The 15,229-nt window shown below is 32.6% G+C and overlaps 1 protein-coding gene across 1 annotated transcript in view; it reads right to left on the bottom strand.

The window, feature by feature from the left end:
- Window positions 1–3,556: 3,556 nt before the first annotated feature.
- ZC3H6 (zinc finger CCCH-type containing 6) overlaps window positions 3,557–15,229 on the bottom strand; it is a 73,881-nt gene continuing 62,208 nt past the window's right edge. Inside the window, exons 11-12 of the mRNA XM_051975814.1 lie at window positions 14,147–14,380; window positions 3,557–12,380 (exon numbers count right to left, since the gene is read on the bottom strand). Of these exons, the coding sequence (XP_051831774.1) occupies window positions 10,885–12,380; window positions 14,147–14,380 (1,730 nt within the window). The 3' untranslated portion in view covers window positions 3,557–10,884. The remainder of the gene's footprint in view (window positions 12,381–14,146; window positions 14,381–15,229) is intronic.

Here is a 15,229-nt window from a genome sequence, read left to right as displayed (position 1 = left end):
CACACACACACACACACACACACACACACAATTTCCCCTTCTACTAATTTCCACAACACAATTAGTGTTTTGTGTGTGTGTGTGTGTGCAGGCTTGTATTTTTCACTTTCCTTTGTATAATTTAGGTAAAGGCATTATTAATGCCTGGTCCTCTGTGCCTATATACTCTTCACTTTATGCAACCCTATTTATATAAGATAGTTGTTTCCTTTATTTTCCTTTACTTTTCGGTATAGTTCCCTATCCCTCCTATTTCCCTCTGCCTAAAGACATAAAAACCCCACCCCAATGCCATCTATCATATATCACCTTCTCTATGACATTATGATTCTGAGAAGATACTTGTGTCTTTTTCCATTATCATATAGTTCCTTTCCATATCTGATGTTTGTATTTTTATGTTGCTCTTGTCTCATGGTACTTGGAATGTAATAGGTGCTACATAAATGTTTATTCCTTATTGTGTTTCCATCTCAAAGAATTTACTCAGATTTTTTCTTTATATCAGGAATGCTTGAAAATATTTTAATTTTCATTAACCCACCCTAACTAGAATTCTACTCTATTATTTTTCTGGATAAATTATTCTTGCTTGTAAGTGTGCTTTTTGGAATATCATATTCCAAGCTCTCCTGACCTTCATACTGGTCACTGTCAGATCTTGTGTGATCCTTATTGTGACTCCTTGGCACTTAAACTAACTTTGCTTTATTTTTTTTTTAACCTGGAAGCTCTGAATTTTGGTTATCATGTTCCTGGGAGTTTTCATTTTAAGGTTTCTTGCAGGGAGTAATCTCTGTATTCTTCCTATGTTTAACTTTCTCTTCTGGTTCTAAAAGATCCAGGGAATTTTCAGTTATGATATCTTAAAATACAACTTGAGGGTGGTGTGGAGTAGAGGGAAGATTGTCATTTTCAGGTAGTCTGATGATTCTTGGATTATTTTGTGGCATTTCCCCTTTTTTACCTGTCAACATTTTAATTGTACTATTCTTTGTTGGCTCATGTACCTGTTTTTTTTGTTTGGCTCATTTTAATTTTCAGGGACTCAATTCTTGGACAAGGTTTAATACTATCTATTTGTAAACATTATATTTTTTTTTGCCATTCTATCCTTCCTAGCTCTTTCATTTTGTAACTTTTGTATTGTAGTCCTTCTGGCCAGGACATTCTTTTCCTCTGAGGCTTTACTTGAATTCGGAGTTATTCTTTTTTGGAGGGTTTTGGATTGGGCACAGTTTCTTGGATACTGGTCTAGCCCTGTTGCTTGCCATTGCTGGGTACTTAAAAGTTACCACGGGCCAGGTGCTCCTCTTTTCCTGACTACTGCTATAGAACTGAATTGTTTTGCACTTTGTCTTCTATTTACCTCTTCTTTCTTCTTTGAACTTCTACAGAATTACAGCAGATCTTTTTGTGTTGTTCTGCTTTGGACAGAAGCATTAACAGCCTTTGGTTTTATTTATCATTTTCCCACCTGGTGAAATTTTAAAACATTATTGGGGTATATATGGAGGATATGGACTTTCTGGTTTCCATTATGCTGCCAGCTTCCCACAATTCTCAGCAGAATGATCTTTTAGGAAAAGCTTGTGTACCAGTGGATCAATCTGAAGAATGGGCATGAGAATCATTAGGATAGATTAGAAATTGTGGAAATTTTCAGCAGACTCAGAGATATGGCATTATCTCTATTCAAAGCTGCTGAAACATGTTTTTGTCTTATGTTTATCCTAATAAATGCTGAATTTAAATGTATGTTACTATTGTCAATTCAAAACATAGGTTTCAAGTCTCCATTTTTGTGCACATACTTATCCAATTCAGCCTGAATACTAATTTTTAATTCATTTATGGTCTTGATAGGGGAAACTAGGGGATAGTAAATAAAACACAGTTTACATATTTCAATTCTGAGATTCTTTTCACTCAACCACAGTACTTAACCATTGGAAAAATCAATGTGGTACTGTGAAATCACACTGTGAAGGATCCTAGCTTCACTTACAGGAGAACTGAGCTAAGGTACATTTATTCCCTGGCAGTGAAACCAGCTACCTGTCTACTTATTACCCATTGATAGCAACTACATGGAGAATTTATTACATTCAGAAAAACCAAACCAAACCAAACCAAACCCTGCCTAGATATTTCTAAAACACTGATTTTCAACTTTTTTTTTGAGGCAGTTGAAGTGACTTGTCCAGGGTCCACAACCAGGAATTATCAAGTGCCTGAGATCAGATTTGAATTTAGGTCCTCCTGACTTAAGGGCTGATGCTCTATCCATTGCCCCACTCAGCTGCCCCTGTGGGTTTTTTTTTTTAATCTCCATGTCTCTTATTATCTCAAAGAACATTGCAACATTCTCAAAATATTGAAAACATTAATTCATTTTAATACTATTAAACATATGCCATGAAGTGGTAGAACATAAAAGAGTTCTAGGCTTGGACTCAAGAGAGCTGGGCTAAAATCTTGCTTCAGATATTTTATCTTTGTGATTATGAACAAATCACAACCTTTATGCAGTACAATTTCCTTAACGGTCAAATGGAGATAAATATTTGTACTGATGACTACAGAAATGTGAAGAAAACATTTTTGCAAATCTAAAAGCACGGTACTTTAATTGCTCAAAATCCAAAGACAATCTGTCTTGTAACCTCTTAAAGGTTGGAAATCATTAATGTGAAAGAAGTCATGCCATTGTTCATATTGTAAGTATTTATGGCTCAATAATTTCATGTAACATGTTTAAAATGGAACAGATTTGTTTTGTATCATTTCAGGAGGCAAAGTTGGTATTGTTTGGTAGAAATGATCACAAAGCACATTTTATTTCAAAGAAGGAAACAAATATTAAGCATCTACTGTGTGCCAGAAAGAATGTTAAGTACTTCATAAATATCTCATTTGAGCTTCATAACAATTTAGATATCTCCATTTTAAAGTTGAGAAAACTAAGGCAGAGGTTAAGTGACTTGTCTACGGATCACCTAGTCTGAGGCTAGCTTTGAACTCTCATTTTCTTGACTCCACTCTGCCACCTAGATGCTATTTTTAAGGGAGGGGCACATTTCTAAAATTGGAGTTGTCCAACAATAGAATGGATTGTATTTCATCACTTGGGTAGGGAATGGTATTGGAGGAAAAAACTAAGGACTATCTCTTGATGATGCTATGAATACTGGACTGAAGGAAAACTAGGGTTTTTCCCTAAGATTCAGTATGAACTCTGGGCCAAGCATGGCTTTTGCCCTTCTTCAAAAATGGTCATTTTACCAGAAACTCCAGAAGCAAGAAAATTGATATCCAAGGAAGATTTTAAATGATTTTTAAAGCTTATATTGTTAAAGGATATCAAGAGAGCAGCTTTAAATACTGTCATTAGGCAAAGCACAATTAGGAAAAAAAGTTTGAATAAACTCCAAGAAATATGGTTAATAAATAGAAGCTGAATTGTTGAGAAGCTTCTGATTGTGATCTAAAAGAAGTGGGGAAGGTGACTTTATAGTTTTATTTATGGCAAGCAAATAACAAGAGTACTAGGAGATAGATTAGAAATAACTTTATTTCAAGTCAGACAATGGAAAGTGTTACAGGAAGAAATTACAGAATCTTGGAACAGAACAAGATGCAATCTGGAAACAGTGAATAAGGAGAAAACCGAAGTTTTCCCTAATTTAGTTAAATGAATATGCCTTTAGTTAGGTCAGAAGTAGCAGAATGGCCTGTTACCAATGTCAACAAGGGTCAAAGCCAAATGATAATTGTGTCTGAGTTCCCACAAGTTATCAGTTCACAAAGATGCAATCAATAAAAGCCCCTAAAGAGAAATGTATCTGATGACATGAGTACAGTATCTGATAGTTTTGGGAACCCAAATAATGATAGAAGAATGTCAGAAATACCTAATACTGAATTGGAGAATTTGGGTTTGCATAGCAAAAAATTACATTTATGAAACTGGCAGAGAAATAGCTTATTATGAGTCTAAACACACCCACTATATCCCAAGCAACAAATGATATTAACACATTTGGATTTTGGAAAAGCTGACAGCTCAAAATAGGAAAAAACAACAACTCACTACTGTGGAATTCTGTATCTGAGCCCTTTTAGAGTTTTTTGAAGAATAAAAATATTAAGAACTAGGGCAATTTGGCATACTGAATAACTTTTTTGATTGTCACTCTTAAAAGGGAATACCATCACTTGAAAAATTTCTCAAGTCACATGACTTCCCTCTTAAGCACTTGAAGTGCAAATGCTAATAGATTAAGGATGAATGAAAACTCTGGTAATAATACTTATCCTGTATTTAGCTTATTTTCATGTGTATCCTGTGTTTTCTCCTCTCTACCTCTCCCTCCAAAAAATCCCAACCTTCAATATACTAACTTGCAAACATTGCTGGTAGTGAAGGTACATGGACAATGCAAAATACTAATTTTGGCTTACTTCTAATTATATTAGAGCAAACTTTGTGTCTACTGATAAATGTAGCAAAGTTAAAAAGCAAATTTCTTCTCTTCTTAAGATTTTACAGGGGTGGAGGTGTTAACTATTAATGAAATGCCCAAATAGTGAACATGAAGGGAAACATGGGGGCTGATAATCCACTTATCTGCTGCTAACGTGACAAGTTTGCTAGTTTTTCCTTAAAAATACAGAGTGAATGTCTAGTAAGTAAAAGGCAAACAATGCTATATGTTATGCCAAGAAATGACAATGAAATTTGAGGCCAAGAAGAAAATCAACACTTTCTTCATATATATCTCTGACACATAAAATATGTCACCAAAAATAGCAATGATGGGTAGATGTTTCAAGCTTTAAAGATAAAATTAGAAAATTGTTGAGTTAGAATAAAGCAATATTGAATTTTAAAATTTCCAAGGCAGAACTACTATCACTTGTGAATGCTGATTGTTATTCTACCTATAAACTACCTATCAAGGTGTTAACACACACAGTGTTTACTTTCCTCTAAGGAAGATAGGAATTTAAAAAGGTTTGTTGGCTTAAGTCCTTGAGACAATTTGGGGAAATTACCCAAAGACAGACAAGGGATTTATTTTATAATAAATACTGATCTATGATTACAATGGTGACTTTTTATGTATATCAAGAATTCTTCAAAGACCAATGGGAAAAATTCATTTTTATCTATTTGATTTGCCTAATCATCCACAAATTATCTTAGTGTTTTCCAGTACTCTCTGAGGTATATGGTACCATAAATACAGGGAAAACTGAATCACCCCAACAATCAATACTATCCAAACTATTTATTATGGGAAAGTAGGGCTGGAGAAGGTACCTTATGTTTATTGGACAAGAGAATTCACAAAGTAGCTTGCCCTTGAACATAATCAAGAGTATACATAGCTGCCACAAAATAATTTTGTCCCTACTACTCTGATAAAATGTTATCTTAACATTAACCCCTGGGTTTAATGCATTAATAAAACCAATCAATTAAACATTTATAAAACATTACAATATGGCCAGTATTAAGCTTGTTCCTGTGGGGTATATAAAAAGTATAACAGATGTATTTTCTGTCCGTAAGCCATTTACAAGCTAATTTCAAATGTGCTTTTTATTTATTCTTAAAAACATAGATTATTTTACATAAGCATTAAAAGCTGGGGAAAGATGAAAAGCCCTTTCTTAGCTTGTATCCCTTTAAGGCCAAAGTGCCCAAAGGGACAAATTAGGCTATGGTGCAACTAGTAAGTACTATAAGAAGTATGATGCTCATTACTGGAGTTTTGTGAACAACAGGATCCATTCAGATCTGCAAAGTATAGCAAAGTATAGTAACTGATCCTCCATTAAAGTCCTACCCTGATGCTTCATTGTGGCATGGAGTTGACCCTGAGTTCTCAAAGGCTATTCCAGTAAAGCACAAATCTAGTAGGTCTTACCAAACTAGAAAGACTTTAATTATGGGCCTGGCAGTTGACTGAATTTCTGTCACCTAAGTAACTAAATGCAGAGAGGCTCATCACCAGAAAACTGTCCACCCAAGTGATGAAATTTTCAACTACAGAATTTCATGGAATGTGGTGGGGTTGGATCTGCTTCAGGGGAGGAAGAATCCACACTGATGAAATTATAAATCTTTAAACAGATTAAGGTATTCTAATGACATTGGCTCTCATTAGAGAAGTAATTTTAAAATGTTCAACTAAAGGCCTTCTTTGCTACACACGGCTTATGTTTAATTAAACAAAGATTTCTCTGAACTGCTGCCAATTTACTAGAGGCCTAAAAATTCAACAGGTAAAACTTTAAGTTCATTTCCAGCAAGTTGATTATAAAGAGCAGCCAAAAACATGGAAAACCTACATTTCAGCAATGTTCACAAAAGCAGACTACTAGAGGAAGCACAGAGACGTGATAGTTTGAAGACCACTTGAATAATGAGCCTGTCTTTGCATTTCCACAGATAACAAGAACTAATAAACTCACTAACTAGGCACAAGGAAGATACAAGCTTTGCCAACAGAGTCCTATGTCACAGCAGACTCTTTCCCATTATATTGAGACCTCAAAGTCATGGGTCCAAGAAATCTTCCACCTTTTAAGCAATCTATGGCTTTCACTGTATTTGACAGAGACAATACTTGGTTTGATTAAATGGTCATTCTGATATAAGTGACATTACTTTTCTGAAATACTTAGCACTATCACAAGCTTCATACATGAACATAGAAAGTAATGTACTGCACAGAATGGGCAAGCTGGATTCTAAGAGCCATAGGCAAAATACAATGATTGAGCTTGTTACCTCAGAAGAATGTTGTATTATCAAATATACCACACAGAAGCAGCCTTTTACAGCAATTAAAAAACTCCACCACTCAGTATCATGCTTTGTAAATTTGTATAAATGTCCCATTTTTAACACAGACACATAGACACACACGAAAATAAAGGAAAACCCTGGAGCAAGGATTGTTTTTCTGTTTATAAATAATATAAACTATAGTTCAGGAAACTGGTACTTGTTGAAATTATTTGAAGCAAATTATTAGGCAACTGTGACTTTAAGAAACATGAATGAAGGCTCTAAAATAATTTCAACATACATTATTGAAACTTCACAAGTTGCTTTCCAAGTTGTACAACTTAATTCATCCCAGTAGGTATAGATGGATTATTTTTATGAAGTACTTAAAAAGCAATTTTCTATTTACAAAATACTTTACAATAATTATTTATTATTTCTTTCAACAATTGTGAGCAGCCATATTATCCTCACTTCATAAATGAGGAAATAGACACAAAATCAATTCATTTGTTTAGGGCAAATACATTTAGAACCAATACATAAATTCATAATTTTAAAATTCTCAGCTTGATGTTCCACACTACCACACCACTTTTAAGAAAAATTATATAGATGAATTTAGATGAACCTTTCTTTAATAATCAAATATCATTCTACTCTCAAAATAAAGAGGGTTGACAATAAAAGCTAGAAATCTTAAAAAAGATCAAATGCAAGAAATTTTAGGGGAAACTTGACATTATTTCTTATCCATGAAATCTGGTTTCATTCTACATTTTAAAATATTAAAAACTTTGGAATCTGGAATCTATGCAAAGGGTGAATCTGGGGTTGTGAAATGTTTAAGCTTACAGCTTGGGGAGATCGATGTCCTTAGGGTAATATTTGAGACTAGTTCAATGTTGTAATCCTCCAAAGATAGAAGTCTGAGGCTATATGCAATAGCCAAATCAGATTTGAGAAAGAGCAATCTTCAAATAAACTATGATCTCTTGTACCTCAGTTCAGATTCCTGATCATAATCAGTAATTATATCCATCTAAGATCTAAAGCACATAAGTGTGCAACTATGAAAAGAACATTATGCCTTAAAGTAATGTAGAAAGAATAAGGTCTAAATCGGATTTTTCTCAAGGCCACAACCTATTCCTAGTTGCCTCTGGAATCTTCATAGTTGCTGAGGGAAAAGGGTATAATTTGCTTTAAGGGACACTAATGGTTCAAATATCTAATTCAACCCTATAAAGTGGCTTATAAATCAGAGAATATTGTTCCATGAATTTTTGGTGAGGAAAAAAGGTTGAAATAGTCATCATATCCTTTAAGTTCTGCTTTCCTAAGGGACCTTAATTATTAAGAAAAACACTCAAAAAGAGTATAAAAGGAAAACAATTAGTAAATTTTCTTTTCTGGTAGCTGTTTTTATCCATAATTCTTATATAAAATTAGTTCAGGTATTGTCTATTTTACCAACATTGTAAATTAAAAAAATACAGTACCTATTCTTTTAGAACATTATCAGTTTAACAATCATTAAAAGACTCCCTTTACATTTTTTATAATTCTGTTTAAAATGTCCCAAACACAATTAATGAACTACAATTATATCAATATCAAAAATACATTAAAATTGTCTATGTAGGCCAGTGTACTTGACATGCCAGTGTGAGAAAACAATTTCTTTCTTAGCTAGATATAGCTCAACTGCAATTATATATGAAATAATTTATTTTAAAACAAAACGCCTTCTTTATATAATGTATTTACTTCCATTTTAAGTTATAACCAAAATCTGACCGAGGCAACATGTCTTAATAACCATCACTTGAGCAAACTTATTTAACATTCATGAATGTTAATTCTTACTGTTGATAACTTTTTAGTGGAAAAAAGATCCTCTATTATTAAAAGAGTGGAATCAAGACTACTGGCTTAGATTCTATCTTAAATATAAACAGATATTATCTTTTCATATGTTATTCAAATGTGTACAGTATTTAAATATATTATGAGGAGCCTTGAGATACATGAATGAGCTAATTGCAGCTATTATAGCTAAATAAGTTTAAAAAATGTAGTGATGCTCTTTGTAGTGAATTAGTATTCAGTTTTAACCAAAAAAATAAAATGTGTGTATGTGTGAGTATATATATATGTATATATATTTAAAAATATATTTGACTTAAATTTTGCACCCTCTATTGAGTGTTTTTATTAGACAATTGTTTCCTTAGTTAAGAAAGCAGAATTTATATTATGATGACTACTGTCATTATGACTTTTTCTTTTCTTTTCTTTTTTTTTTTTTTAACCAAAAAGACCTGTCCATGGCTATCAAGCAATTAAAAGAGAATCAGTAGGCAATCACATTTATATCTTAGTATAGTACCTCTCTTCCCATTAAAAAAATTTCTTATCATGGAATAGACATACATTTGCTACTCTAACTGAAACTCAGTTTCAGTATAAATGTAATAGGTCAAATAATAACAAATAATGAATAAAAAGTAAGGAGTGTACATGCATTAATATTAATATTAAATCTTATGCTATTATCTGAGTATCTAGGTACAAAGGTGACAGGTTCCCACAGAAACAATTAGCCATGTAATTTTAAAAATTACTTAGCAAAAGTGGTCATTTTTATTTGAAGACCAATTTCTAGGCTAAGTTTAAAAATCCTAACTTTTACTTTCATTATGGTTTATAATGAAATGCTCCTCTCAAAGTTACCTACTGAATTTGCTATCAGCAAACACTATCATATATCTTTAGCTGAGGATATATGAGTATCAGTGTAATACTTATTTTCTGAGTTCTAAACAGTATGTGCATGACAAAGTTTGAAACAAATAGGCTAGCCATTATTTGTACACTATAATAAATACACAAGAATACGAGGTTTTATAAAAATACAATTTCTAATCAATTTAGGAGATTTACAAACCATGAGAACATTAAATACTCAAACACAAGATAGTCCCTTTTACGGTAGAATGCCCATTGGGCTAGATTTAAAAGAGGTTCTTTTCTGGTAGTTGTGTACAGTTGATTAGATCAGTAATCTCTGTATAAGATTGGTTCAGGTAGTTTCTATTTTCCAAGAGTTATAAGTAAAAATACGGTACCTGGTCATTGAGAACATTATCAGTTTAATAGTCACTAATGGACTCCCACTATATCTTTTTAAAATTTTGTTAAAAATGCTGAAGACACGATGAATACAAGTACTGCAGTAACATCAATACAAAAAAGCAATACAAATTAAGCTGCTGAATACAAAAATACATTGGAATACATAAACACCACAATGTAACCTATAGCACTAATTCAGAATTGTTTTATGTGAAAAATTAAATAAAAAGTTTTGTATTAGACAACTTAGGTATTCTCACCTTTTAACAACATTTTAGTTACAGACTTCACAATTTTTTATATACAGTATAGAAGAAAATACTTTGAAAAGATAAGACATTTTGAATGCTTTAGTAGATGATATAGTTATCATTTGCACAAAAATATTGACAGAATGAATAAAAGTGATGTCCTTATATCAACTGCTCTAAAAATGAGGATTAAGCTTTTTTTTTTTTTTTAAACTTCATTTGTTTATCTTTCAGTTAGCAGGTTTGGCCTGATAAATTCAGAAGATCTTAGTCTGAAATATTTATTTTAAAGTAATACACATTGTATTGCTCAAAACTATACATCATACAAAAGTGGCAATTATTTGTCTAAACATTGATTATGAAGACAGCTTGTACATATACAGGTTGAGTGCCGAGTTCTTCATGATGTTTTATTTACAATGAAAAGTGCTTTTATCAGCTCTAACGTGATACATCTGTTTCTATAAGTCAATTATTACAGTCTCCCTGAAGTTGAAAAAGTATGTAGAAAATACCACATCTTTGCAAACACTAGAGCATATAACTGCATGTGGTTCTGGAATTAGCAGCTGAAAAAGTGTTGATAATTATAATTTAAAAATAAATAAAGCATAGAGGTAAACCAGTTACAAAACAGCAGAGAACTGCAATAGTCGCAACAGTAAAAAGAATTTTTTAATAAAGCAATTGCTAACAAAATGGTGAAGCTGTTGGATCAAAAGTTTTAAAAACATCCTTCAGGGATTTATCATCTGATTCTCCATTTGGATCATTATCTGGTGCTTGATTCACCTGTCCCAGCTGTCTTGTCTGTCTTGGATCACTGTACTGTGGTCTTATTAATCCTGTTAAAGCCTGGATTGGAAGGTTGTGCACTGCTGGTGCAGTACTAGGTTGTGGGGGCTCAGATTTAACCTGAGTCTTAATAGTATTCTGTTTATCCAACTGTGGATCAACTGGCCCATCTGTAGTCTTTTCCAAATTTTGAGTGGTCTTTTGAAAAGCTTCTGAAGGAGAAAGCTCAATTTTGCCATTGTTTTGTAAGCCACTGATTTTTCTCTGGTTCTCTCCATTCTCTCCTAAAGAAAGTGGTGTTGAATCTGATAAAGACAATGAACCATGTTCCCTTGGGTCATACAAACTAATGCCACTAAGTATAGAACTTGGTGTTCCTAGTCTAATACCAGTTGAAGCTGAGAGTTTAGGAGCATATGGAGGAAGAGAATCAGACTCAGATTTATTAGTTACTGCCCCTGAAGTCTGTGATGAACCAGGACTAGGTCTGGACAAACGTGGATCAAATTTTGATGGATGAGGATCCTTTGCAATCCCATGATGAGAATCTGTACTGGACAGCCTATGAAGTCTAGGATCAATATTTTTTTGCAACCTAGGATCTCCTAATTTATTTCCTGGACTATGGGTTTCTCCAGGTTGGTCCAAATATCCACTTCTTGTAGTATTATTTTTGGCTTTTGCTGCTAATCTTGGATCAGCTGGTATTGTACTCTGATGAAGATCACTGTTTATGTTACGTAATTTATTTAGCCTCTGGTCAGCTATAAGTGGGGGAAGAGGTAAGTTAATTGATGAAATGGGGTCAGGTTTAGGTAAGGGTACTGGAAGTAAATCTTCAGGAGCCCATACAATGTATTTTGCAAAGTTTGGTTTGGTCAGGATAATATCCATTTTAATATGGCTGAATTGTCTAAGCTGAGACCTTGGATCTTGTAGTGTTACACCAGGTAAAGATTCCAAAGGTATTAGGAAAGCTTTTTCTCTCAGTTCTCTTTCTGTTTCTTCTTCTTCTTCATCTATTCCTTTTTGTTTGACTTTAGCTCCAGAATTTGTATGGTGTAAGTCAAACTTTCCTCCACCAATACAAGGGTTTGGGTGACTACTTTCATTAAGTTTTAATTTCCTGGGGTCTCGGGCAAGTCTAGGATCAAAAGGAGCAGAATCAGGTTTTCTAACACTTTGTCTTGGGACAGCCCTAAGTCTAGGATCAACAGTTTGGTTTCCTGTATTTTTGTCTTTAGCAAGTCTTGGATCGGTAGGAGTACCAAGTTCTGTGGAATGTTGTTGATTCCTTAAAGTCTCTGTTTGTTTCTGTAAAGTTTTCAATATTGATTTGACACTACTTCCCTCTTCTTCTTCACTACTGGAATACCAGTTAACATTATCATCTAAAAGCAAACAAAATTCAAAAAAAGGTCACATTTAAATTTAAAATTTCAAAACCACATATGGTCTTTATAATAACATTCTCTGAAACCTGAGCTAACAATGAGGGAAATGAAAAAATAGAAGCTAGAATAAGGTACTCTTTTGGACTAGAATGTCATACACATACACACATACGTGCATGCACACATACATATGTGATTGCATAGTTGCTAACTGCAGTACCAGAGTCAATGACTTCTCTAAAGCAATGAATTATTAAAATCAAATAGAAATGGAGGCCACTAAACTGTACATAAGGATGTCTTTGAATGCATATCATATATTAACATTATCTGGATTTAAATAATTGAAAAAATATTAATTGTTCATGGTTAGAAAAAGCCAATATAATTTTACCCACATTGATTTATATATTTACATATCAATACCATTCCAATTGAATTATCAAAAATTACTTTAATGAATTAGAAAAAATAATAACAGAATTCATTAGGAAAAACAAAAAAATCTAGAATATCAAAGGAAGCAATGGGGGAAAAAGTATAAAGAAAGGAAATTTAACAGGATCAGATCTTAAACTGTATTATAAGGCAACAATTATCAAAACTATCTGGCACTGGCTAAGAAATCGAAAGGTAGATGAATGAAATAGATATATCATTTATAGTAGCAAGTTAATATAATAACCTTCTATTTGACAAGTTTAAGAATTTATGCCTTTACGATAGGAATTCATAATTTGGTAAAAATTGTTAAGAAAACTAGAAAGCATTATGGCAGAAATGAAAATGGACCAGTATCTCACAGCATTTACTATGATAAGGTCAAAATGGATTCTTGACCTAGATATATAGATTTTACAAGAAAATTAGAAGAATATATAATATTTTAATAAGCTTGTTTATTTTTTTTTACCCTATAGTAGATTGGAAGCCACAATTTAGAAGGTGGGGACAAAGAAAAACACTGTAAGTATGTGCATGAACAATTATGAAAAGTGATTACAATTTTATTTCAAAGATTTACTATTTAAAAGGGAAGCTCTGACAAATTCTGAAGTGTTTTCCACCAAAAAAGGTAAAAATTTCAAACTAAAAGGGTTAATTCAGCTATTCAAAAAATTAACTTACATGAAGGCTTTCCAATTCTGATTATTTCAAATCATATTTCCCAAAAATTCAACAAAGCAGTACAGATTATATAATATGTTCATTACTCCAGAAAATGATATATACAAACACACTAATATTACAATCTAAATACCAAATTAGTACTTAGAACTTTGTTCAACAGTTTTTTCTACAACTGGAGATCCATTTAAATTTTCAGATTAACTGCACTATTTTGAAGAGGAACTAGAAATTAAAGGCCTATTTCTTCACATTGATCTTGAAGTTTTTTGCTTCAACTCTGATTCATTTAATACTGGGGGTCTACGTTCTACTCTTCAGCCCTATTCACTACTTCATTTGTATGTAGCATATTAAATATGTTACTTTGGTCATACAATCATTGATCCTTACTACATGATCATCCCAATCATCCAACTACTTTTTACAATTATCTGTTTTTGTCATTTTAGTATCTGCTCAAAGAGTTCACAGTTGTGGCGATAAATGGGACATATGGTGGGGCAAAGAATAGTGGCAGTGCCAGAGTTAAGCTGAGTAAGGGAATCGTGGATAAACGGAACTTAAAAAAAATTGACTTAGATCACTCTAGTCACAGAGCATAATAGGTAACATTGTATTGTTTTGGATATTACCTTCTTCTTTGCTTAATGTCCTCTGAGACTGGTGACCAATTGGTTCTCCATCTTCTTGATGTTTCTGACTAAGTCTTACAAAGAGGGCTTTCTGCATTGCAGGAAGGAAATCTGGTACATTTATAGCAGTTTTATGGCCTGATGTGTTGATACAATCTGACTCATTTCCACTGTTTAATGAGTCTTGAGCCATGTGAGGTTGATGTTCAGCAAATTCACCATGCCACATTCCATCTATATGTATTCAACAACAACAACAAAAACAAATACTGGATAACATAAAAAAAATCTCACTGGATAATAGTCATTTTTACAAGGTATTGATTCCCCAGCAAAAAGTGAATTTGTGTAAGAAAATATTCACCTAATCTCAAGTTTGAAGGTATAATTTTAGCAAATTATTAAAAACAACTAAAAAGCATTTACAAGTTTACCATGTCAATCAATGCTTATAGATAAATTTCAAAGACATTTACTTGAAAATACAATTTTACCTAGCTTTAATAGAGAGATCTTTAAGATTACTAAAAGGAAGACAAACTCTAATAAATTGAAATACCCATGAAGGCCATAAAGGACAGAAATCTTTTGCCACTCAGAAGAGACATTAGAGACTATTACGATAAAATTTCTATTTTGTCAGATGCAGTCACTGTTATTTGTTTTTGTTTGATTTTTTTCCTTTGGTACAAAGGAGTTAAACCCTCCACTGTAAAAAAAAGAAAAAATAGTTAAGCAAAAACATATAATGTAGTGATCTGACACTATAAAAATCTGTCTCCATGTTCCTTCGTTTCATTATTTGTTTTCTAGGACAAGATAAATTATTATAATTAATCAATATTGGACTTCCTTTTAGTTTTCTTTTCATTTGTACTCTTTAATTTAACAAACACTTACTAAATTCCCACTGTGTATGAAGAACTGGGATAAGCACTGAGGATATAATGATTGAAAAAAAAAATTCTTGCTTTTGGCAAGCTTACAGCCTGTTTTCATTATAGTCATTGTGCAGATTATTATTCAGTTTCAATTCATACAAATCTTCCTATGTTTCTCTAAATTCTTCATATTTCTTAATGA

The sequence above is a fragment of the Antechinus flavipes genome, chromosome 2 (genome assembly GCF_016432865.1).
Source record: "Antechinus flavipes isolate AdamAnt ecotype Samford, QLD, Australia chromosome 2, AdamAnt_v2, whole genome shotgun sequence".
NCBI lineage: Eukaryota > Metazoa > Chordata > Mammalia > Dasyuromorphia > Dasyuridae > Antechinus > Antechinus flavipes.
The sequence above is the reverse complement of the archived record's forward strand: the minus strand, read 5'-3'. Positions and strand labels throughout refer to the sequence as shown.